The sequence below is a fragment of the Carassius carassius genome, chromosome 4 (assembly GCF_963082965.1).
Source record: "Carassius carassius chromosome 4, fCarCar2.1, whole genome shotgun sequence".
Lineage (NCBI taxonomy): Eukaryota > Metazoa > Chordata > Actinopteri > Cypriniformes > Cyprinidae > Carassius > Carassius carassius.
Window position 1 is genome coordinate 24,690,881 of NC_081758.1, and position 25,657 is coordinate 24,716,537.

The 25,657-nt window shown below is 39.5% G+C and overlaps 2 protein-coding genes across 7 annotated transcripts; both read left to right on the plus strand.

Annotated features, from left to right (window-relative positions):
• The first annotated feature begins 2,207 nt into the window (after positions 1–2,207).
• On the plus strand, positions 2,208–3,823 carry LOC132139586 (rho-related GTP-binding protein RhoG-like). Its single transcript, XM_059548055.1, has 2 exons — positions 2,208–2,555; positions 2,851–3,823. Exon 2 carries the CDS (start codon positions 2,874–2,876, stop codon positions 3,447–3,449), a length of 576 nt encoding a protein of 191 aa, XP_059404038.1. The 5' UTR covers positions 2,208–2,555; positions 2,851–2,873; the 3' UTR covers positions 3,450–3,823.
• Positions 3,824–7,536: 3,713 nt separating this feature from the next.
• LOC132139584 (transcription initiation factor TFIID subunit 1-like) lies at positions 7,537–25,084 on the plus strand. 6 transcript variants are annotated; one of them, XM_059548049.1, is made up of 41 exons: positions 7,537–7,844; positions 8,321–8,435; positions 8,589–8,712; positions 8,793–8,909; positions 8,988–9,110; positions 9,189–9,430; positions 9,513–9,734; positions 9,849–10,130; positions 10,740–10,929; positions 11,034–11,141; positions 11,263–11,430; positions 12,237–12,364; positions 12,456–12,563; positions 12,915–13,088; positions 13,220–13,393; positions 13,616–13,720; positions 13,842–14,042; positions 14,335–14,476; positions 15,243–15,373; positions 15,457–15,537; positions 15,633–15,782; positions 15,895–16,014; positions 16,203–16,378; positions 16,709–16,935; positions 17,024–17,231; positions 17,373–17,538; positions 17,655–17,866; positions 18,557–18,671; positions 20,441–20,539; positions 20,619–20,796; positions 20,881–20,948; positions 21,027–21,149; positions 21,479–21,571; positions 21,675–21,759; positions 21,850–21,917; positions 22,047–22,163; positions 22,476–22,580; positions 23,043–23,141; positions 23,373–23,586; positions 24,004–24,154; positions 24,647–25,084. In XM_059548049.1, the coding sequence occupies exons 2-41, from the start codon at positions 8,322–8,324 to the stop codon at positions 24,882–24,884; spliced, it is 5,946 nt and encodes a 1,981-aa protein (XP_059404032.1). In that variant the 5' UTR covers positions 7,537–7,844; position 8,321; the 3' UTR covers positions 24,885–25,084. The 6 variants fall into 6 exon arrangements, with proteins under 6 accessions (XP_059404032.1, XP_059404034.1, XP_059404033.1 ...); XM_059548051.1 differs by having other exon boundaries at positions 18,557–18,665; XM_059548050.1 differs by having other exon boundaries at positions 10,743–10,929.
• Positions 25,085–25,657: the final 573 nt, after the last annotated feature.

The following is a 25,657-nucleotide window of genomic DNA, read 5'->3' on the forward strand; positions in this document are numbered from 1 at the left end:
CTTCCTCATTATTTAAAGGGTTAGTTCACCCAGATAGCAAATTTATGTAATTAATAACTTACCCTCATGTTGTTTCAAACCCGTAAGACCTCCGTTTATCTTTGGAACACAGTTTAAGATATTTTAGATTTAGTCTGAGAGCTCTCAGTCCCTCCATTGAAGCTGTGTGTACTGTATACTGTCCATGTCCAGAAAGGTAAGAAAAACATCATCAAAGTAGTCCATGTGACATTAGAGGGTCAGTTAGAATTTTTTGAAGCATCGAAAATACATTTTGTTCCAAAAATAGAACATAAACAACGACTTTATTCAGCATTGTCTTCTCTTCCGTGTCTGTTGTGAGAGAGAGTTCAAATCAAAGCAGTCTGGATATCCGGTTCGCGAACGAATCATTCAGTTCACCAAATCGAACTGAATCGTTTTAAACGGTTCGCATCTCTAATACCCATAAATCCACAAATGACTTAAGCTGTTAACTTTTTTAATGTGGCTGACACTCCCTCTGAGTTCAAACAAACCAATATCCTGGATTAATTCATTTACTCAAACAGTACACTGACTGAACTGCTGTGAAAAGAGAACTGAAGATGAACACGAGCCGAGCCAGATAACGAACAAAACATTGACTCGTTCACGAGTCAAGAACCGTTTCTGTCAGACGCGTCCGATTCGTGAACCGAGGAGCTGATGATACTGCGCATGTGTGATTCAGCGTGAAGCAGACCGACACACAGGGCGTCTGAACTGAACTGATTCTTTTGGTGATTGATTCTGAACTGATTCTGTGCTAGTGTTATGAGCGCGGGTAAACCGAAGGCTTGAATCAAGGGCAATCATCGCAAATGACGCCATTATACGTCGAGCGCAAAATAACTGGTGAACCGTTTTCTTCAACCGGTTTATTGAATCGAACTGTCCGAAAGAACTACTGGTGATCCGAAAACCAATGCAACCGGTTCTTCACTCGTGAACGAGTCATTCTATTGTTCGCTATCTGGCTCGGCTCGGTGTTCATCTATAGTTCTCTCTTCACAGCAGTTCAGTCAGTGTACTGTTTGAGTGCATGCATTACTCCGGGATATTGGTTTGTTTGAACTCAAGAGGGAGTGTCAGCCACATTAAAAAAGTTAACAGCTTAAGTCATTTGTGGATTAATGCGTATTAGAGATGCGAACCATTTAAAACGATTCAGTTCGATTTGGTGAACTGAATGATTCGTTCGCGAACCGGATATCCAGACTGCTTTGATTTGAACTCTCTCTCACAACAGACACGGAAGAGAAGACAATGCTGAATAAAGTCGTCGTTTTTGCTATTTTTGGACCAAAATGTATTTTCGATGCTTCAAAAAATTCTAACCGACCCTCTGATGTCACATGGATTGCTTTGATGATGTTTTTCTTACCTTTCTGGACATGGACAGTATACCGTACACACAGTTTCAATGGAGGGACTGAGAGCTCTCGGACCAAATCTAAAATATATTAAACTGTGTTCCAAAGATAAACGGAGGTTTTACGGGTTTGAAACAACATCAGGGTAAGTTATTAATTACATAAATTTTCTATCTGAGTGAACTAACCCTTTAACCTCACGATGACGGTAAGATAATATTTCTTTGTTTTATGATTGTTTGGCACACCTAATTTACTGCTACTGAATAAGTGTTTATCTTAGAATCGGATAGTCACGTGGATTTGCGCATCTTCTCAGTTAACAATGGCTCCGTGTAGTAACAGCTGCTCTATGTGAAAACACGCACCTGAGGGAATTTACCGCTGATTAGAGAACCGGCTTTACTGACGAGATGCGCATAACGATCGGCCGATCGTTATATAATATATAATATATATAATATAATATATATATATATATATATATAATATGTATATGTATATGTATATGTATATATATATATATATATATATATATATATATATATAATATGTATATGTATATGTATATATATATATATATATATATATATATATATATATATATATATATATATATATATATATGTAAAAGACACCTAGAATATACTGTCATTGTCGCGTTAAACCAGTATAAAAGATAAAACGTTTAGTAACTCAAGAGCGTAAATCAGTCACACCTGTGTTAATATTACATTTAATTATGACTACATAAATGTAAATTCAAACATTTGTAGTTTTTTTTACTCTCAAACTATACTGCATTTCCCACAGGCCTTTGCGACATGGGCGTGTTAGTCAATGTCGTCTCCGTTGCCCGTAACGTAAGTTGAAGAATGAGCCAGTGAGAGAAAAGGACTGCGAATCACATAGAATAATTTGTTTTAGTTTCCTCAAATGATGTTCATTTGAAAGTATTTCGAGACTTCGTAGGTGTTTAGGTTTTGTACAGTTGTTATGCTTAGTTAGAGACCTCCGGGAGTTGTTTGTCTATGTTTAATAACTGATTAATGTGAGGCTCATCTGCTAGTCGGTTAGCAAAGCGCCTCTGCCACTGCGATGATGGAAACTTGAGCAGCTCAAAGCAAACACTCATCCAGCTCTCCAGACCACCCAAACACAGTGAGTTTTACTTTTAAAAATACACGTTTAGCAACGGTGATGTGGTGCTGCCTTACTAAGTCACATACCTGCCGTTTTTGTTTAGCGGATCAGTTGCTAACATACTAGCTGAACAGATTTATTACTTTGTTTTGGGTCTTTGTTGCTTGCAGTGGTGTCATACGTAAAAATTAATATTCATACAGACAGTCTGTCCGATTTATACATACAAACTGCAAATGTCCCTGTTGTATAGTAGTCTTAACTGATGTTTTTCCTTGTATAGTGAGTTATGAAATCTCTCTCCCTTTTCCAGGGACCTCTGTGCCAGGCAACAAAATGCAGACCATAAAGTGTGTTGTTGTTGGTGATGGTGCAGTGGGAAAAACCTGCCTGTTGATCTCCTACACTACTAATGCCTTCCCAGATGAGTACATTCCTACGGTTTTCGACAACTACTGCACTCAGACCTGTGTGGATGGCCGTGCCGTCAGCCTCAACCTGTGGGACACGGCCGGTCAGGAGGAGTACGACCGACTGCGAACCCTCTCTTACCCGCAGACGCACGTCTTCATCATCTGTTTCTCTGTGGCCAGCCCTTCCTCTCATGCCAACGTCCGGCATAAATGGCACCCAGAGGTGTGCCACCACTGTCCTGGTGTGCCTGTGTTGCTGGTAGGCACTAAGAGAGACCTGCGAGGGGATAAGGAGACTCTGGAGAAGCTGAAAGAGCAGGGGATGAGTCCAACCACTCCGCAGCAGGGCAGTGCATTGGCCCGCAGCATTGGTGCGGTGCGATATCTGGAGTGTTCAGCCCTTCTGCAGGAGGGGGTCAGAGAGGTCTTCAACGAAGCAGTCAGGGCCGTTCTCTACCCCAATGCCAAGAAGCATGCCAAGAAATGTGTGCTGTTATAACTACGTGAGGGTGTGTGCGTGAGAGAGATTTTATGAAGGGTGGAATGTAAGTGTCATGTGATTGTCTCTGCAAAGGTGTATTGCTACCACTTTATGTTTGTATTTCTACACTACAGTTAGCAATAGGTGCACAGACTGTTAATGAGAGAGACTGTGTGCTGGTGTATTTGTGCTTCAACTTTATGTACGTATCACCTAAGACATAAATACGGTGTTGTAATCTAAAGTCAGACAGACCAGGGTAGTGGAGTGGATTTGTCTGAAGGACTATAGGCATCAATGACTTCCTATAAAGCCTTAAAAACCCCAGCATATTTTTAGGAATCACTCAGAGGATATTTCATGCACCAAAGTGTAAATTTGGTCTAAATTCAGACTGGTACCGTATCACTAACACAATTAGGAGGGCTCACAATCCACCTGATATGCATGGTATTTTAATGTGAGATCCTTAGGCTTGATGACCTACGTTTACCACAAAATGACATTTTTCTTGTATTGTTGCCTTTGTGGGGTTGATTGACTTTTAAATCAGGAAATTCTGTGGAATCCCAGCGTGCCTTTAGTGCTTGGCCCCTTCTCTGACATCTCATAAACTCCTTCCTCTCTGCTCATTTTATCTAGGGTGCTACTTTGGGTGTCAGTTGACATTTATTGCTGGAAAGGGCTGCCGAAAGTTTACAGAGAGCTTTTGTAGCTTACCTGCCTTCTATAAGAGCTGTAAATGAAGGGATATAGTGCTGTTTTATAACACTCTTGAGGTAGAAATGAAGATCGTTGTATTTGGATCATTGTGCCTGAATCCTCACAATTTACAACCCTGTTTTTGAAACTGAAGTGCCACTAATATTTGTATTATTTGTATTTTACCATGAATGTTGATTCACTCCAATGAAGTGCCCTAATAAGAACTGATGGAGGAGATAAACACTCTGTCTTTCATCTCTGTTATACAATGAAACATCCAGACTGTAGTTAATGTACACAATGACTCAGAACATTAATTTCATTCATACATTCATTTGGGTCCACATTTACATTTTATATATTGAATGTCTTTTTATATGATAAACATCAGCTATTTTCCTTTCCTTTTTTAAGCTAAAGGCTGCTTTCTCAACAATTTTGTTTTTAGGACATCAATAACACACCAACAATTGGCTCTTTTTTTTTTTTCTTTCTTTTTTTTTTTTAAGCTGTTTTTATTTCTTGAAACTCATTATTTTAAGAATATACCTCCACTTGCATGAGAAAATAAACCAGTTTTAAAGTAAAATAGAATGGCTGGCTTCTGTTCTTTGAGCTCAGATTTGTTCATGACGTTCTGCGTAAATGCAGAGAGAAAGAGGGAATGAGAAAGAACAAGTGGGAGAAAGAAAGAACAGCTGCATCTCTCTGAGATTCTTTACAATGCTTTCACAGATAAACAAAACCATCAGCTGGGTATGTGTGATTTGTGTTGAGGCATTGTTAGAGTAATGGTCTAATGTTTAGGTCTGAATGCTTAACATTTGTTTTAGGACGGGATGTCTTAGTTGGTACGTCTCACGTTCATGGATGATGTAACATTTTAGTGTTTGGTCTCTCAACCCACAACTGATTCCATCAAACCACTTCAAAATTAAAGCAAAAAAGGCTAAGAAATTAGCTTAAATATATTTATATTTTTATTCATATTAATTAATATATAAACCATTTATATTTTCATATAGTTGATGTACAACTAGAAGAAAAGTGGTTAGTTGGAATTAGACGTGCTGGTATTCAGTAATGCGATGTATCACGGTAATCAATATGCACGATATTGTTATCGTAGGCACTTCTAAATACTGTGAATAATTATATGTTACAAATTATTCAGAATTTGGAATGCATTTTAAGAAAACTTTTCCCACCAACTGGTCAAAATGCACAACAAGAGCTAACATGAACTAATACTTGCATTTTTTTTTTATTGTCTTATTGTAAAGTGGTACCTATTGGTCTTTATACAGGTCCTTCTCCAAAAAATTAGCATATTGTGATAAAGTTCATTATTTTCCATAATGTAATGATAAAAATTAAACTTTCATATATTTTAGATTCATTGCACACCAACTGAAATATTTCAGGTCTTTTATTGTTTTAATACTGATGATTTTGGCATACAGCTCATGAAAACCCTAAAAATTAAAATCTCTAAAAATTAGCATATTTCATCCGACCAATAAAATAAAAGTGTTTTTAATGCAACCTTTAAGTCAACCTTCAAAAAATTATGTTCAGTTATGCACTCAATACTTGGTCGGGAATCCTTTTGCAGAAATGACTGCTTCAATGCGGCGTGGCATGGAGGCAATCAGCCTGTGGCACTGCTGAGGTGTTATGGAGGCCCAGGATGCTTCGATAGCGGCCTTAAGCTCATCCAGAGTGTTGGGTCTTGCGTCTCTCAACTTTCTCTTCACAATATCCCACAGATTCTCTATGGGGTTCAGGTCAGGAGAGTTGGTAGGCCAATTGAGCACAGTAATACCATGGTCAGTAAACCATTTACCAGTGGTTTTGGCACTGTGAGCAGGTGCCAGGTCGTGCTGAAAAACGAAATCTTCATCTCCATAAAGCTTTTCAGCAGATGGAAGCATGAAGTGCTCCAAAATCTCCTGATAGCTAGCTGCATTGACCCTGCCCTTGATAAAACACAGTGGACCAACACCAGCAGCTGACATGGCACCCCAGACCATCACTGACTGTGGGTACTTGACACTGGACTTCAGGTATTTTGGCATTTCCTTCTCCCCAGTCTTCCTCCAGATTCTGGCACCTTGATTTCCGAATGACATGCAAAATTTGTCCAAAAGTCCAGTGCTGCTTCTCTGTAGCCCAGGTCAAGCGCTTCTGCCGCTGTTTCTGGTTCAAAAGTGGCTTGACCTGGGGAATGCGGCACCTGTAGCCCATTTCCTGCACACGCCTGTGCACGGTGGCTCTGGATGTTTCTACTCCAGACTCAGTCCACTGCTTCCGCAGGTCCCCCAAGGTCTGGAATCGGTCCTTCTCCACAATCTTCCTCAGGGTCCGGTCACCTCTTCTCGTTGTGCAGCGTTTTTTGCCACACTTTTTCCTTCCCACAGACTTCCCACTGAGGTGCCTTGATACAGCAACCCAGGAAACAGCCTGTTCATTCAGAAATTTCTTTCTGTGTCTTACCGTCTCGCTTGAGGGTGTCAATGATGGCCTTCTGGACAGCAGTCAGGTCGGCAGTCTTACCCATGATTGCGGTTTTGAGTAATGAACCAGGCTGGAAGGAATCTTTTGCAGGTGTTTAGAGTTAATTAGTTGATTCAGATGATTAGGTTAATAGCTTGTTTAGAGAACCTTTTCATGATATGCTAATTTTTTGAGATAGGAATTTTGGGTTTTCATGAGCTGTATGCCAAAATCATCAGTATTAAAACAATAAAAGACCTGAAATATTTCAGTTGGTGTGCAATGAATCTAAAATATATGAAAGTTTAATTTTTATCATTACATTATGGAAAATAATGAACTTTATCACAATATGCTAATTTTTTGAGAAGGACCTGTAGTTCTTTAATCTGTGTAAAACTTTTAACTTTATATATTTTTCTGTATTGCTTTATTGTATTTAAATGTTAAGTTATTTTTGTTATAAAAAGGTTATTTAACCTGTTATACTGTATTATGACCACTTTTTGAAACTAAATTGCAATACCTTGATACCTTGCAATAATTGATAATACCGTACACTGTGCTAAAAGCAAGAGCAATTAATCACAACAAGAAAATTTAATACCGCAATATCCCTAGTTGGAATATGTAATATAAGAGTAATTAATTGATACTGAATTTTTCATTGAAATAAATATTTTTAAAATCATAAAATATTGTATAATGCATGTTAATATTAAGAATGATTTTTCGATCATATACATTTAAATTAAGAATTTATATATATATAAATGAGAAAATTATACTTGCTCTGCAAATTAAACTAAACAGAGGAAAACGCATTAAGTATTTAATAAGCGATCTATTATCCTTACCTTAGATGCATCTTTAGACCTGCAGGGGGAGCCAAACAAACCAGATCGGCTCTGAACAAAACAAACAGAAACGAAACGTACTCATCTGCTGCTGCGCGCGCATGTAGCAGCAGTAGCTGCTGCTCATTCATTGCAAACGCAGAGTAGTTTTAGTTATTTATATCTACACATTAAATAAACGAAATTTGCCTATAATAGTCTTGAACGTCTAGCGCGCATGCTTTCACGCGTTCTTTTTTCGCTATCTGCTAAGAGCTAATCGACCGGGGTCAGGAAGATCCTCCTTCGGTCAAATTCTCAATCGAGCCCGAGGACCCAGAGGCCTTCGAGTCGGATAACACCAACAGAGGAGCAGGTACCGTACTCTCAAAAAATATAATGCTGATTTCATAACAGTGTCTTCAAATGTCCATAAAAGTAAAAGAAAACAAAAGTGGAACAGACAGGGAGGAGATTGAGAGAGTAAAAAAAACTGAAACAGCGCATGTTTTGCTAATCTTAATTCTCTTGTGTTGTCACCGGAAAATTAAGTATAACGTTAACGTTACTCCAGTAATTTCTGTATAAACTGAATTACCTTGATGTACTGTTCAGAAATCGAATTTGCTTTATTTGTAGATTGTTCTGTAACGTATTAGGTTTAGTTATCTGAGGGTGTTGTAGTGAAGAACTAAAATCCAAAAGGTTACAGGTTTGAGTCCCAAAATGGGAGTTCTAATAAAAGTGAATCCTAAATGACTTGCATACCTGAGTGCCAGAATAATAATATCCATGCAGTCTGATTTGGCGGGTTGATGAATGATATGTTGTTGTTGTTGTTTTTTTGTGTAGAATGTCGGACTCAGACAGCGATGAGGACCAGGACCGGCCCTTCCAGCTAACAGGGTTTCTGTTTGGAAACATCAATGAGAATGGACAGCTGGAAGATGACAGTGTGCTGGATATGGTAAGAGAGCAAATCCCTGCTCTTGACGCAGGAAATCAATGACCTAAAATTGCTATGAAATGGCAATACACCACATCTATTTGCATGTTAAATCTCATTTTGCATATTGTATATATATATGCTTGTTGTCAACTGTCTCTTTTTCTCTATCAGGAGTCAAAGAAGCACCTAGCTGGTCTGGGCTCTCTGGGTTTGGGTTCACTTATTACAGAGATCACAGCCAGTGAGGATGGCACGGATGAGCAAGAGCAAGACCAGAGCAACACTGATGCAGAGGGTGTGTCTGTGTTCCTGTAACTTTACTAAATGTGTACAGATTTGTGTGTGTGAATGTAGGATTTGTGTGTGTGAATGTAGGATGGGTAAGGAGCACAGACGATGCAGTTGATTACTCTGATATCAGTGAAGTTGCAGAAGATGAAACCCGCAAATACAGACAGGCAATGGGCAGCCTCCAGCCATCACGGAGAACAGGTACACACAGGCTCAACAGTCAAACACACTGATGTATATGCACAACTTCATTGCTTACATGTGTATTTTGGTATGTAGATGAAGAGGAAGATTACGATGCTGATTGTGAGGATGTTGATGCCAAACTCATGCCGCCTCCCCCTCCCCCTAGTCAGCCAACCCCTGCCAAGAAAGAAGACACACCAACTCAGAACACCAATGGTAAATGAGACTTGTGATTGATGAGAAATCAGTCGGAATTTTGTGTGTGCTGTTCTTATTTCTTTTCATCATTTTTAGTGACCGATGAGGGTGATGGCATTATCCTACCTTCCATTATCGCTCCATCATCTTTGGGCGATAAGGTTGATTTCAGCAGTTCATCAGACAGCGAGAGTGAGAGCGATCGGCCGTCTCAGGATTCAGGGACAGAAGGACAGGCAGGGTGTCTTACTCTCCCTCTTGCGGGCATTATGCAGAAAGATGCGGCTAAAGCCCTGCCTGGAGTCACAGAGCTGTTCCCGGAGTTCAGACCTGGAAGGGTGAATGTTACACATTATCTCATATGAATTATTAATCAATCAATTGCAGTTTTTCACGCTGAGTATTAATGTTTTGGCTTAGGTGTTGCGGTTCTTGAGGTTGTTTGGTCCTGGTAAGAACATGCCATCTGTATGGCGAAGTGCTCGCAGGAAACGAAAACGGAAGCAGAGAGAGCCACACTCAGATGTGGCTACAGGTGACAACGAATCACAGCCACTTGAGCCAGGGGCTTTGAAAAAATCAGGATGGGACTATGAGTATGCACCACCTCCACCACCGGAGCAGTGTCTGTCAGATGATGAGGTAAACCAGACATATGCAACATTTCATGTCCACTTGGCCCCTTCATTAAATAGGCATATGTTATGATGATGAGATCAGAAAGAAGACAGTCTGTTTCTATGTGTCTCTCTGCAGATAAATATGATGGCTCCGGTGGAGTCTAAGTTCCTGCAAGTATCTGGTGAAGGTGATAAGGTGTCTGAGGTGAGGCCAAAGGTGGCTGAATGGCGTTATGGACCAGCACAGCTTTGGTATGACATGCTTGGTGTCCCAGAGGATGGCAGTGGCTTCTATTATGGGTTTAAACTCCGAGAAGACCAAAAGCAAGACAGTACTGAAACGGAGGCTAAACCTGCAAACCCTCCAGCTGCTGAACCAGTCAGTGAACAGGAACCACACCAAGAAGCATATTCTGAGGTCAGTGTAGTTTTTGGTGAATAAAATTAATTCCGTTAAAAATAGTTTTCATGACTTGAATTAAAGCTGAAATAAAGTATAAATATTGGAAAGAAAACTAAAATGAAAGCTAAAAACTCAGCCTTGGCAAGTAATAAAAAAACAAAAAGCTAAATAGAAGTATTCTATTTAATTCTACATAAAAAAAATATTAATTACAATAATAATATATAATCTTTTTTTTATCTGCCTTATTTTTATTGTAAGAGCAATACAGCTATTTGTAACTTAAATGTGCAAGGGATTCATTCACTTCCAGTTATTTTCCTTTTTAAAAGAAGTCCACTCTGCTGTTTTATATCTTGTTGTTTTAATTTATTATCGTAATCTTCGACACACTGGTTTGTAGCACAAATTACTGTTATACACTTTGCTCTAGGTATTTACCTGTAGCTATTAATGAATTGTGTCTCACATATTTACTAAAAATAGCTTACTTCTTAATTGCAAAATAAGGAGGGTAGAAATGTTTTGTATATTTTTTTTTAATTCACAATGAAATTAAAGGCACAGTAAATAACAACTTACAACTAAATGAATCTTATGTGTGCTTCTGTCTGTGGGTATTAGCAGGAGGATGATGTATCTCCGAAGCAGGATGAGTTGTTTTTAATGGTGACCCAGCTGCAGTGGGAGGATGACATCATCTGGAATGGAGAGGATGTAAAACACAAGGGCACTAAAACTCAGCGTGCCAGTCTGGCTGGGTGGCTGCCTACTAGCATGACCCGTAACGCCAATGCTTACAACGCTCAGCAGGGTAAGAGAACAAAACGAAGGTCGTCACACTGACAGTGCATCACATAAAACACATATTCATAGACACACGCTGACTGGTCTGTGGAATAAATGTATGTTTTCCAGGTCTAAGTCGCAGTAACTCTCAGTTGGTTCCCCCAACCCCACCACCCTTGGCCAAAACTCCATCCATATCAGGCTCCAAGAGGGACAAACATAATCATGATCATCAAGGTACTGTCCTGTTTGTTCTGTGGTCACGTTTAAAGTTTGGCAAATTTTGTGAGGTTAATATGAAGCATATCCACTCTTTGTGTCTCAGAATAGAACAAACTGAATTTGTATCTTCTTACAGTCTCTCATGAGGATGACACCCCGTGGTTCTCCATATTCCCGATTGATAACGAGGAACTTGTTTATGGACGTTGGGAAGACAACATAATCTGGGATGACCAGAACATGGACCGCCTCCCTTCTCCTCCTGTTCTTACTCTTGACCCCAATGATGAAAATATCATACTCGGTATTATATGTAACATTTTATACTAACTTCAATTGTGTCTTTACAGCAGTGGTTTTGAACCTTTTTGTCTTAAAACAACAGTCATTGCCCCATGACTATTTTTTTTTATTGATTTGCAGGATAAGATATATAAAATATTTTATAAAATATATATATATATATATATATATATATATATATATATATATATATAATTTAAATATAATTAACTTCAAAAATCACATTAAAAAAAATTATGCTACCTCATTTATTTAGGTTTTCCAAGACCATGTGAATTCTGGTTCTTCAAAGAAAAAGAAAAAAACACAGTTGAGGGGTTAAATCTATATTTAAATCTATATTTTAAATTGATTTGGGTTTTTTTTAAATGCCGGTTTTGTCTTAATTTTAAATGGAAAATTTTACTCCCCCCTTAAATTGTTCCAAAACTGAATGAGTGTCTGTCTTCTGTTGAGCACAAAAGGAGACATTTAAGACTGTTGGTAATAAAACAATTGACAGTAACCAGTGACTTCCATAGTAATTTAAAATATCTTATTTTTTGCTCTGCAGATTTAATAATTTACACAGGTTTAGAACAATTTGAGGGTGAGTAAATGATAATATAATTAACATTTTTGGGTGAACTATTCCTTTAGGTCATCTTAAGGTCCCTAGTGGCCACTGGCCCCCGGTTGAGAACCACTGATTTAATTCAGATTAAAGGGCCATTAACAGAACCATGAGGAACCTCTCATTCCTCTTCTACACCAAAAATATGAGAGTGTACATGGAACCTATTATTTGACTTTGATCTGTATTTACAGAGATTCCAGATGAAAAAGAGGAGAGAGCCTCTCATTCACCCTCCAAAGAAAACAAGAAAGAGACAGCACTGAAAAAAAGTCGCATTCTTTTGGGAAAGACTGGTGTCATCAAAGATGAACCTCAACAGGTAAGAGGAAGATGAGGAAAAGATGTGGCGTAAGAAAGAGTGAGCAAGTATATGGAAAGTGGATGATGTGTGTCACGTGTCTCTTGTCTAGAATATGTCCCAACCGGAGATTAAAGATCCTTGGAATCTGTCAAATGATGAGTTCTACTACCCCAAACAGCAGGGGCTTAGGGGCACTTTTGGAGGAAACATCATCCAGGTAGGACATTCAAACTAAGGATGTGAATGGGGACCCTGATCTGGAATATTTAGTCCCTGTGAGCCAACAGCCATTTTATGTTCTGGGCATGTGCATAGCTCACTGTGGAATGACCCTCTTAAAACAGTGTGTGCCTAAATGTGTGTCTGTCTGAATGGAACCCTTAAATGGGCAGAAACAAGTACATGCTTTTCCATTTATAAAATTAAATTTTTAGTGCCATTTTCCAATAACACGGACTCAAATAATACAATTAATCTTATTAATAATTTTTTTCTAAAAATATGAAATCATCTTTTCTCATTTGCTGTGCCTCTTTCTTTTTTTTTTTGTCAACATTTCTTTTGTCAGCACTCCATTCCTGCTGTTGAGTTGAGACAGCCCTTCTTCCCCACTCACATGGGACCTATGAAACTACGGCAGTTCCATCGACCCTCCCTTAAGAAGTACTCATTTGGCGCGCTGTCCCAGCCTGGCCCACACCCAGCCCAGCCTCTCCTCAAACACATCAAGAAGAAGGCTAAGGTAGACTGAAGTAAAGAATTCAGTGTGTGTTTGTGAGTGACCGTGAGTGTTTGTTTGTGTGTAATATACATTGGCCTATTAAAGTTCGCACTTGTTCTTCATTTGTCTTGTTATATCTAAAATTCTCTCAGATGCGAGAACAGGAACGTCAGGCATCGGGTGGAGGGGACATGTTTTTTATGCGCACAGCTCAGGATCTGACAGGCAAAGACGGAGACCTGATTTTGGCCGAATATAGCGAGGAATATCCTCCCCTTCTCATGCAAGTTGGAATGGCGACCAAAATCAAGAACAACTACAAAAGAGTAAGTCACAAATTCAAACTGACCACTGGGAGATTTAATGGTGACTTGTCATATAATGCGAGACTCGATAAAGAGCATACATTGATGGACTTGGCCTTGATCTAGCTCTGGGTCTAATTAATCTGAATTTTAGTTTAGTCTGGATAATAAGTTTTGTTCTGGACTTGGCTATCAAAGTCTGGTCACCCTTGATAATGGCATTGTTAATGTTTCTATCTGTAGAAACCAGGTAAAGACACAGGAGCACCTGACTGTAAGTACGGAGAGACAGTTTACTGCCACACTTCACCATTCCTGGGATCACTGCACCCTGGACAGCTACTGCAGGTGACATACAAACACACTTTTGTCACAATTCTGTAACTCTGCATCAAGTGTTTGTTTTCTTAAACAAGTCCTTATATTGTCATGCCTTATGAATTATGTTGTAATTTTGTGTGTGTCACAGGCCTTTGAAAATAACTTGTTCAGAGCTCCCATCTACCTACATAAGATGCCCGAGACTGATTTCCTGATTATTCGGACAAGGCAGGGCTATTTCATCCGAGAGCTTGTGGACATATTTGTTGTGGGTCAGGAGTGCCCTCTCTATGAGGTCCCAGGACCCAACTCTAAACGAGCCAACACACACATTCGGGATTTCCTCCAGGTAGCACTGGCACCCATCCCTGCCTCCCTATTTTATTCTAGTTGTGTGTTAACAAGTACCATAAGAAGTAATGTATGGATAAGTAGATTTTTGAAAATATAAAGGCTGGTTACGTAGGAGAATAGTAATATAAGCCGACTACTTGGTGTATTTTACATCTTCAGTTGTATGTGCAAATTATAGTAGCATCGAGCCTTGTGGGACACTTATAGAAGTTTGAAATACTGATCTTGTTTGAAGGGCCTCTGGTATTTATTTGGAGTGTATTTAAGTAATTTCTTTCTCTCTGTAGGTGTTCATCTATCGTCTGTTTTGGAAGAGTAAAGATCGTCCTCGTCGTATACGTATGGAGGACATAAAGAAAGCGTTTCCCTCTCACTCTGAGAGCAGCATCCGCAAACGCCTCAAACTCTGTGCTGACTTTAAACGCACAGGTGCACTTACACCCTCTATAATGCACACACATTCATCTTAAATTAAATCCTGAGATTAACTTTCAGTACAAGCTGAAAGTTTACCTACTGGAAATTTCATTTAGAAATGTTTTAAATGTGTAAGGAATATAGAGCAGGAAGTCAAACTCCAAAAAAGAAAGAAAGATGTTTTCAGTCACTGTGTGTGTGTTTTGTCAGAAAGGAGAATTGACAGATGCAGGAAGTATGTTTCTTGGTACTGGGAAGGTAGGACAGGAACAGACAGTTCTGATAAGGAAGTGCATCAGATAACATAATTCTTCCTTATCCTTGTTTCACACACACTTGTGCCCAGGTCCACACAGAATGACAGGAATCCAAACTGTCTGTGCTGTAAATCTGTCTAAATCTTGGTGATTTTTATCCACAGTTAGGATTACATTCTGTGTAAGATGTAAATGTGGTGTAGATCAGATTTCATGATGGGCAAGTTTGTATTTATTTCAAATACACACTCCCAATAACCATTTTATAATTTATGGCCATTATTCAAGGAAGTTCATTAGTATCCCAGAACTCACTGCGTTTTCTTGTAAAGATGGAGGTCTGCAGCATAAACACTGTGAATGTCAAAAGCACCATGCGAGTCTGCAATTCCTGTATAACAGATACAGTTTGTGTGATATTACTGATAAAACTAGTTAGAGAGAAAGAAACGAGCGTGGAGGTCCAGTTACACTTATCTCCTCTGTCCTTTACTGAAGCTGTTTCATGCACAATCTTTCAGGAATGGACTCTAACTGGTGGGTGCTAAAACCTGATTTTCGGCTTCCTACTGAAGAGGAAATCAGAGCGATGGTCTCTCCAGAGCAGTGTTGTGCGTACTACAGCATGCTGGTGGCAGAGCAGAGACTGAAGGTTTGCACATGCAAGCTCCATATCTCTGTGCGTGATTTTCTTCCAGAACCACGTCAGCTAATGTACACTGTTCTCTCTCCCAGGATGCTGGTTATGGTGAGAAGTCTTTTTTTGCACCGGAGGAAGAGAATGAAGAGGAATTCCAGATGAAGATTGATGATGAGGTCAGAGGGTTAATGAGTACATTTGAATACTGTATTTGTGATGGATTTAGTCAGTTTTATGTGGTTTGATTACATTCATGTGGTGGTATGATCAGGTACGCACTGCCCCATGGAATACAACTCGGGCGTTCATTGCAGCCATGAAGGGGAAGTGTCTCCTGGAGGTCACAGGGGTCGCTGACCCCACTGGATGTGGAGAAGGATTCTCGTATGTTAAAATCCCTAACAAACCTACACAGCAGAAGGTACATGCTTTCTGACCATTTAGCACAGCTTCTAGCAATTAAATGTTTCAGATGCACGAGACTTTTCCACACACCCTCATTTGAAACAATGCGTTTCCTGTTTTTTCCTCAGGATGATCGAGAGCCCCAGCCAGTGAAAAAGACAGTGACAGGGACTGATGCGGATCTGAGACGTTTGTCCCTCAAAAATGCCAAACAGTTGCTCCGCAAGTTTGGAGTTCCTGAGGAAGAGGTGACGCTAAACTAACAAACTACTCAAAGATACCGCCTCTGAATAAACTAATCACTTAATAGTTGTCTGAGAAGGTGCTGTGTGTTTTTGGTGGTTTATCCCTTAAACTTTATCCCTTATGATTTGAATGTTTATTGGAGGTAAAATCCTCTTAATGCTATAATACGTATATGCATGTGTGTATTTAGATAAAGAAACTGTCCCGTTGGGAGGTGATCGATGTTGTGAGGACCATGTCGACTGAACAGGCTCGTTCGGGGGAGGGGCCTATGAGTAAATTCGCTCGCGGGTCTCGATTCTCTGTAGCAGAACATCAGGAACGTTACAAAGAGGAGTGCCAGAGGATCTTTGACCTGCAGAACAAGTAAGAACCTGAGAGAAACGAACAGGGTTCTCTGCTTTTCATTCTGCACAGTCACACTCAAAAAATGTTTTGCAGAAGACAAGTCACCTTTATTTATATACTGCTTTTAACAATACAGATTGTGACAAAGCAACTGAACAGGGCTGTCATCATCCAGCTCAGTTCAGTTTAAATAGTATCTGTGCAATCAACTCGACGATATCACTTATATCGCGTTATACCAGTTAGGTTATAAAAATGGTTACATAAAATTAATGTGACTGTTTTGATTAATGTTGAATTGCTCTTGTGTATGTAAAACGAGTCGTTGTGTGTATTTTTGTGTTTCAGAGTATTGGAGTCCACAGAGGTGTTATCGACGGACACCGACAGCAGCTCAGCGGAGGACAGTGATTTTGAGGAGATGGGCAAGAACATTGAGAACATGCTGCAGAATAAGAAGACCAGCTCTCAGCTGAGCAGAGAGAGAGAAGAAGAGGAGAGAAAAGAACTGCAGCGGATGCTGATGGGAGAGGACAATGAGAGAGAGAGAGGTCGTAAAGAAAGACGCAAAGGCTGTACGTGTGTGTGAAATCGAGCTTGGCAGTACCCAGATTGTTGTCTGTCTCTGTATCTAATAACTCCGCATCTGTTTGTGCATTGTAGCAAGTGCCCTTTCCACCAGCTCTCACAAAGATGATGACGCTTCCTCCGTCACTAGCCTGAACTCTTCAGCAACAGGGCGAAGGTTGAAAATTTATCGCACCTTCCGTGATGAGGATGGCAAAGAGTATGTGCGCTGTGAGACCGTACGCAAACCGTCTGTTATTGACGCTTACTTGCGGATACGTACCACTAAGGATGATGATTTCATGTAAGTGTCTATTTGCCTACTTAGCGGACTTACTGTGATACCATAAGTTTAATAGTTGATACTAGTACACACTAATAGATAATATAGTATTTTATTTAAAAAGTTAAAATAATCATAAAAATCTTGTCTATGTGTCTGCAGTCGGAAGTTTGCATTGTGTGATGAGCAGCACAGGGAGGAGATGAGAAAGGAACGGCGAAGAATTCAGGAGCAGCTGCGGCGCCTCAAACGAAACCAGGAGAAAGATAAATTTAAAGGTCCGCCTGAGAAAAAGGCGAAGAAGGCCAAAGAACGACCAGACCTGAAGGTACAAAATTACAAATGATCCTTGTTTCTCAGCTTCTGAAAGTGTCTTGCTGTAAATGAAATTAACGCATGATATTTTCCTTCATAGACTGATTCAAATGTTTTTGGTGTCCACAGCTGAAATGTGGAGCTTGTGGTGCTATTGGTCATATGAGGACCAATAAGTTCTGCCCATTGTACTACCAAACCAATGCCCCACCCTCTAATCCGGTGGCAATGACAGAGGAGCAGGAAGAGGAGCTCGAGAAGACTGTGATCCACAATGACAATGAAGAACTTATTAAAGTGGAAGGAACCAAGATTGTGCTTGGAAAGCAGCTCATTGAGAGGTAAAACAAACCTGATAGTGGATGGATAACCTGTTTGTAAACTTTTTTTTAAATCAATGCCAAAATATGAACAAGAGGTTCAAAATGTATAGTTTACTTGAAAGTGTGCGTGCCATTTATAACATGTTTCTCTTAACCATCTTTGACCTTCACTAGCTTTTAAAATAGGTCCATGGTCAGTGTTAATGTTAATTATTAATAATATGAAAGTCATTTTTTAGCAAAATAAAGCTGAAAAAAATATAAAAATAAAAAACGTAAACGTAAAAAAACAAAGATTAGAAGTTTTGCCCAGGCAAAACTTGACTAAAATACAACTGAAATACAGATTAAAGGTATATATTTATATAATTAATAAATTATATAACTAATAAAAATGTCAAAAGCACTGTGGCTGTAAATAACCATAATGAAAACTGAACATGTAAATATAAAGGCTAATTCAAAATAATAAACAAATTAATTTAAAATACAAATACTTTATGCTTAATGTATAAATGAACTATATGTAACTACCAAAATACTTTTTAAGATGGTTGTAGGTAATGTAATGCATGGCATGTCACATTGTAAGTCACCTTATTAAAAGTTTTGTCAACTGTTTAAATCATTTGTATGCTCATTTGCTAAAATGTTTTAGGATTTGAAGTGCTGTTAGGAATATTAATCCGTAAATTAACATGTTTCTAGTGCTGATGAAGTGCGGAGGAAATCTCTGGTTCTGAAGTTCCCCAAGCAGCAGCTTCCTCCTAAAAAGAAGAGACGTGTGGGGACAACGGTGCACTGTGACTACCTCAATGTAAGAGTATGTTTTAAGTGTTTGTTCTTGTACTGTAGTCATTTACTGGTCCCTATAGACCAGGGGTGTCAAACTCAATTCCTGGAGGGCCGGGGTCCTTCAGAGTTTTGTTCCAACCCTTCTTCAACACACATACCATGTAGCTAGTGGTTGAAGCTAAACTCTGCAGGGCTCCAGCCAGGGGCGTTGCTACACATAAAGCCCTACTGGGGCACAGGCCCCCAATACTCATATCACTTTTCTTTCTTGAAAGCCAGTTGCGTGCAATAAGTGTACAACACAATGAACTAGGCTATACAAACTTTGGTATACATTTTTGGTGTAAATTTAACTGCATGTTTGAAACTCACTGAAACAAATCAGTATTAGAGTATAGTCATTTTATTCACTAGGTAATTACCACACGGCACCCATAGGTCATGCCAACTGTTTTCTGTTGTGACTTAAATAAGAGCTAGCAAATTAAGTATTAGGCTAGGCGAGGATATTGATATAGCACATTTCATAAATAATGGCAATTTAAAGTGTTTTATAAAAGGAAAAACTAAAATCAAAATAGTTACAATAAAAATGATTAAAAATGTTTTGCAACTGTTTAGAATAAAAAAAGGATACATACCTTGGAATCGGTCATATATTACAGTGCTCATTCAGCAAATGCACAGATAAACAGATGTGTCTTGAGTCTGGATTTAAGTGTGGCTACTGTTGGAGCATATCTCATCTCTTCTGGAAACTGGTTCCAACTATGTGTGGGAGAACAGCTAAAAGCAGACTCCACTTGTTTTATAATACTACTTTAAAATCAATCCGAAATGGAAAGCCCAGAGGACCAGTGTGATATGCTCAGATTTTCTCATTCTAGACCGAAGAAATCTTTTGCATATTAATAAATATTATTTATTAAATATTAATTTCATAAGACAGTTCTGGAGAACACAAAAATGTGTGTATTTTCACAGCAGTAGGCTAGTGCAATTGCTTAGATTTGAGATTTTCCTGGGATTTAATGCTTCCGATGTCTGAGACCTGACTTTGATGGTCAGAAAAAGTTTGTTTATCAAGTCTATACCCGTTCATACAAAAAAATGGATGTCCATCTACAGTAGCCAATGTTTTAGTCAAAATAAGTTCATAGAATTTAGAAACACTTTAGTTTTGTCCAGTGCTTGGAGTGGAAATACAAAACTGCCTGTACTCCTGAGGCACGAGGAAAATTGCGTTCGGGGCGGCGGGATCCCCCTTGGTGGAAATTGTGAGGGCAGCATGCGAGAATGATTTTGTCACAACACTTGCCCGGAACAATGATTTTTTTAAAATTCAGGGTACGCTAAAGTATAAACGTGCTGCTACAGCATACCGGAGCATACCAGCCCACTTCGAGTTTCATCATTTTGTTTTAGCCCACCTCAACTGCATGCCGACACTTCTGCGTGAAAGGCTGCGTGTTGCAGTTAAACACACAGATGCACGCGGGCATGGATTTCTGCGCGCAGGCAGTTAAACTGTGTTGCCTTTACAAGCGTTGATTCGGTAGTTTGATATAGATTAATTTCAGGATTATCAGTTTAAATGAATACACTGACAAATAAAGTAAATTATAACAAAAACTTTAGACTGTCCTGGGGCACAGCAGATTTCTACTGGGGCACATGCTCCATCCCTTCTGGAAATGAATTTGACACCCCTGCTATAGACCAAGTATAAGTAATCAACATATGGCAGCTTCTCAGTGTGCCATCGCCATTTATTTTACTTCTCTGCCTTTCTCTCAGCGTCCTCATAAGTCCATCCATCGCAGAAGGACAGATCCCATGGTCACACTCTCTTCAGTACTGGAGAGCATCATTAATGACATGAGGGACCTTCCTAACGTAAGACACATTCATTCATCTTTACTAGAGATGGAAAAATGCTCTGAGACGATGAGTGAATATGGTGTTTGTCTCTCAGACATACCCGTTTCACACACCTGTGAACAGCAAACTGGTTAAGGATTATTACAAGATCATCACACGGCCGATGGACCTGCAAACGCTGCGTGAAAATGTTCGAAAGCGCATGTACCCTTCACGAGAAGAGTTCAGAGAGAGTGTCGAACTCATCTTCAAAAACAGTGCTACGTACAATGGTACTTTCACGTAACTCATATAGGACCTTAATTTCTTTACTCAGGTGAGACGTATCCATGATCTGTCTTTATGTGTGTTTTCAGGTGCAAAGCATCCTTTAACCCTTGTCAGTCAAGCAATGCTGAGTCTGTGTGATGAGAAACTCAAAGAGGTAGATGTAAATCTTTTACTAGGACTCAGACATACTCGCAGGAAGATTAAGGAGTAATTCTTGTTACTCTCTTTGCAGAAAGAGGAGCGTTTGGTTCGTTTAGAGAAAGCCATTAATCCCCTTCTGGATGATGATGATCAGGTCGCTTTCTCCTTCATCCTGGACAACATTGTCACACAGAAGATGATGGTCATACCTGACGTGAGTGATGTTATTTCCTGTTATGTTCTTATACATTATATATTTCCTTGAATCTAAGCATTAGAGGACTAATTTCCTCTTCTTTTAATCATTCATATTTAATGTCTGTCCAGTGTTATTAACTGCAAATCAGTTTGGATGATATTAACTTATTTTATTCTTTTTTTTCTAATTTCTGTAATGGATTTTTGTTGTTGTTTGCATGGAATAAAAAGTGCACAGATAACAAACCCATTCACCACAAGCTAAAGTTATACAATAATAACTCCCTAATTAAAAAATGAAGTGAATTGCTCTTCCTTAATTAGTTAATATCTCTCTTTCTCTAGTCCTGGCCCTTCCATCATCCTGTTAACAAGAAATTTGTTCCGGATTATTATAAAGTCATCATCAACCCCATGGATCTGGACACACTCCGTAAGGTCAGGAGGATGTGTGTGTGGACGCAAGAAACTTCAGTTAAAATGTGATTAATTGGGGATATTTAAGGGTTTCTGAAATTTTTGTTTGCTTTTTTGTGTGTAGAACATCTCCAAGCACAAGTATCAGAACCGAGAGGTGTTTCTTTCTGATGTCGGTCTCATTCACACCAACAGTGTCAATTACAATGGTGAGAAACAAGAGTGTTTTAGTTATAAAAATGTTGTTTCATCATGACTAAAATTGTGATTTTACTTTTGTATATTCTTATTTTTCTTAGGGCCTGATAGTCCTTATACCAAAACAGCTCTGGAAATTGTGAATGTCTGCAAGCAAACTTTAGCAGAGGTACGTACGTGTGTGTGTGTGTGTGTGTGTGTGTGTGTGTGTGTGTGAGTGATCGAGCGAGCTCTTTGCTGTTTTCATGTTCATTGTTTAACTTGCGTTTGAGAAGTTTAATGTGTATCTGTCTTTTAGTATGACGAACACCTGACTCAACTGGAAAAGGACATCTGTACTGCTAAAGAAGCTGCTCTGGATGCTGCAGACCTTGAGAGCTTCGACCCCTTGACCCCTGGACCGTACACGCCACAGGTACACACACAGATCACACTGAGGGCATGATCTCAGTTGTCTCGAGTGTATTTTCTAGCAGGTGAAATGAAGCATGTCAGCATAAGAGATTCTGCCAGAAATCGAACAGAAGGCTTGTATTTCTCTCGCTCTTGTGCAAAATATAAACGTTCTGTACTGCACAGCTGTCTGATTCACTTTTCCTCACTGTTCCTGTCTTTTTTTCCTTCCTTTATTACAACCTATTTGTCTTTCTTTGTCCGGGGCTCTTTCTTTTTTTTATTATTTTCTTTTTTTTATTATTTTGTCTTTGCTTCCCTTTCTTTCTTTCAGCCTGATGTGTGTGAGAACAGTGTGTCTGTGAGTTTACAGGCAGATTCTAGTCTGTTAGCTGAGGCTACGCTAATCCCTCCCACCCCTGAGAAAAGAGGGGGGCAGGTATTCCTCTCTTCCTCTCTGCATTCATCTATTTCTCTGTCCATCCATTTTATCATTCATTTTATTGGCTGGCTTGCTTTACCCCTTTAGATATGTCCTCCCACCCCACCATCCATCTGTGTGGTTACCCACCCCTGTACTGTGATGGATTCTGTGATGAATTCTGTGTGCTGCTTGATTAACCCATCTCCATCAGTTATTAAAGGATGTTTAGGGTGCATTTTATAACTGGTCTTTATTAAGCTAAATTCAGAATCTGTCAAGTTTCTTTCAAATTAAGTCTCTTACCAGCAAAGAACAGAACAATATAGTGACATTTGAAAGGTATCTAGCTGGAATGCTTCTTTCAGGAACCATCCCTGCATTTGTCCATCCTCTACTGCATGCATTTTCTGATTGGTCCTCTCCTTCTGTGTGCCACTTCACTTCCCTAACTTTGTTTTTTGTGTGTACATTCCTAAGGGTCGTCACGGCAGAGGCCGAATGGGCGAGGACGAGTCTGATGTGGACATTGAAGGATTTGAGGAAGATGACGATGGCAAACCTAAAACACCTGCTCCGGTAATTATCTTGTGGGAAAAAAATTTAATTAATTAATCCAGGGGTCTTTAACATGGGAACCTCAGTCCCCTTTTTCCCCTTATTGTTTGATTTTAAGGAACTCATTATTGTGAACAAAATTAAAATATGCGTTAAGCAATAATACAGTATTAACTCAAAGCAAAAGTTAAAAGGCTGTGGTTCAGCTGAATGTGTCAGTGTCAGAGATTTGAGTGTTGTTTGTACTTCTAGGCTGAAGAGGGTGATCTGGATGATGAAGACGAGGAGGATGATGAAGACGAGCTCCTCATGCGGCCACAGAGGCGTATGCATAGGGATGAGGAGGAGGAGGATGATGATGAACGCTCCAGCCGGCCAGCACAGGCCAGTGTGCTCTACCAGGATCTGCTGATGTCAGATGCAGAAGACGACGCCAGTGAGGAGGAAGGCGATAATCCATTCTCCTGTGAGTCTGTGTGTACTCGTGTGTGTGTGTGTGTGTGTGTGTGTGTGTGTGGGCATGTTTTTGTAACATATCAGGATACAACTCTGTATAATGACATGGGTATGACACAGGTATTACAAGGAGAGGGTGACTTATGAAGACATAACCCATGTCCCCATTTTTCAAAACGCTTATAAACCATACAGAGTGAGTTTTTCTGAGGAAGTAAAAATGCACAAAGTTTCCTGTGAGGGTTAGGGTTAGGTGTAGGGTTGGTGAAGGGCCATAGATTATACAGTTTGTACAGTATAAAAACCATTACGCCTATGGGATGTCCCCACTTTTCACAAAAACAAACGTGTGTATGTGTGTGTGTATACAAGTATGCGTGGGATATAATAGCTGTATGTGTAATACTGACTTTACTCTTCATTGAAGCTATCCAACTGTCAGAGAGTGGCAGTGACAGTGATGCTGAACTGGGGCTTCAGGAGAGCACCCGGATTGGTCTAGAGCAGGAAGAGAGTATGATGTCTTACGAGGGGGAGGGACCTGATGGGGTAATGCACATGGAGGACAGCAACGTCAGGTCAGAATGCATTCTTGTTTCTAGTAAAACTGATGTAATTTCAAATAAAGTCATGGTTTTGCATCACTCTTATAGATATGCTACTGTTCTCAGTAACTGCAGGATTCTAGAGTCATTATTTTTCGGTAGCCCACTACACAAAATAATAATAATAATAATGTTTGTCTTGTACCTCGACAACTTTTTATTTGACATTATTTACATGATTTATAGTACTTCCTAATATGTAGTCCTGTGCTATTTTCTGGGGCATATTGGTAATGCCCTCGATCAGCTATTTTCTAGTCATGCTCCATACTGTTCTCATTGACGTGATTGATAATAGATTAATTTATGTTTCTAAAGCATTTCATAGCAACAAGATAATCTCACAAATTGGTTTGAATTACTGTTGTAAAGACCAACCAAGTGGGCTCTTTTATTTAATTAAATGCCATGTCTTCTCATAAAGTCTCTGTTTTCACTTTCACTTGTACTTCCTGTGTGCTATAGCTACGGCAGCTATGATGATGGAGACAGCCAGATGCAGAGACATGTGTCCAGCCCCAGGACAGGAGAACAAGATGGAGAGGAGGGGTACGGGATAAGTGAAGAGGAAGAAGAGGAGGAGGAGGATGAGAGGAGAAGAGGTCCTAGTGTTCTGACACAGGCACAGCTCAGTGAGGATGAGGAGGACAGTGAAGAATTCCGATCTGTTGGTGGAGACAGTGACCTGGATTCTGACAACTAACATGTGCTTAGTCCTCTTCTGTCATATTGTGTGTAAATGTCCTGGTGGTTATCATGGTGTTGCACATAACTGTATATTTCGTCCCACTCTTATGGTTGTTTTACATGTTATTATTTTTATATGACGTATTGATCCTGTTTGAGGGACTCCAGAAACTTTTGTGATTAAAGAGTGTGAGAAATAAATTTGTATGAATCTGACATTAACACATTGTGATTTTTTTTAACCCACCTGCTAGTCTTACTTTTTTGTTAACAATAATCCATTTTTCACTTTGAATTCAAACCTTGGTAGTTCATCTTGGCAGCTGACATTGGCAGTTTCTAGTAAATTGTGAAAACTCCAGTGATGTGGCTGTTGTCTTCATGAAATATACATTACAGAAATCCATCAATTTATGTTAAATAGAAATAAAAAAAACCGTCTAAGAGTGCACATCAATTTGAAAGTGACATGACATTCAGCAAAGTAGAGTGACCCATTATCAGAATTTGTGCTCTGCATTTAACCCTTCCAAAGTGCACACACACAGCAGTGAACACACACACAGTGGGCAGCCATTTATGCTGCGGTGCCCGGGGGTCGGTGCCTTGCTCAGTCGTGGTATTGCCGGCCCGAGATTCGAGCTCACAACCATAGGGTTAGGAATAAAACTCTCTAACCACTAGGCCAAGACTTCCCCCTTGCCCTGAAAAAAGCTCAATGTGGGTGCTCTACCACATAAAAATGAGAGCAAAGCATCAAAGTAGGCACACCACAGCTGCAGTAGAACT

Coding starts and splice junctions, on each gene's coding strand:
- LOC132139586 (XM_059548055.1), top strand. CDS start 2,874: ATGCAGACCATAAAGTGTGTTGTTGTTGGTGATGGTGCAGTGGGAAAA.
- LOC132139584 (XM_059548049.1), top strand. CDS start 8,322: ATGTCGGACTCAGACAGCGATGAGGACCAGGACCGGCCCTTCCAGCTA. Junction 11,142..11,262: donor ACATAATCATGATCATCAAG/GTACTGTCCTGT, acceptor ATCTTCTTACAG/TCTCTCATGAGGATGACACC. Junction 14,043..14,334: donor ACATTCGGGATTTCCTCCAG/GTAGCACTGGCA, acceptor TTCTCTCTGTAG/GTGTTCATCTATCGTCTGTT.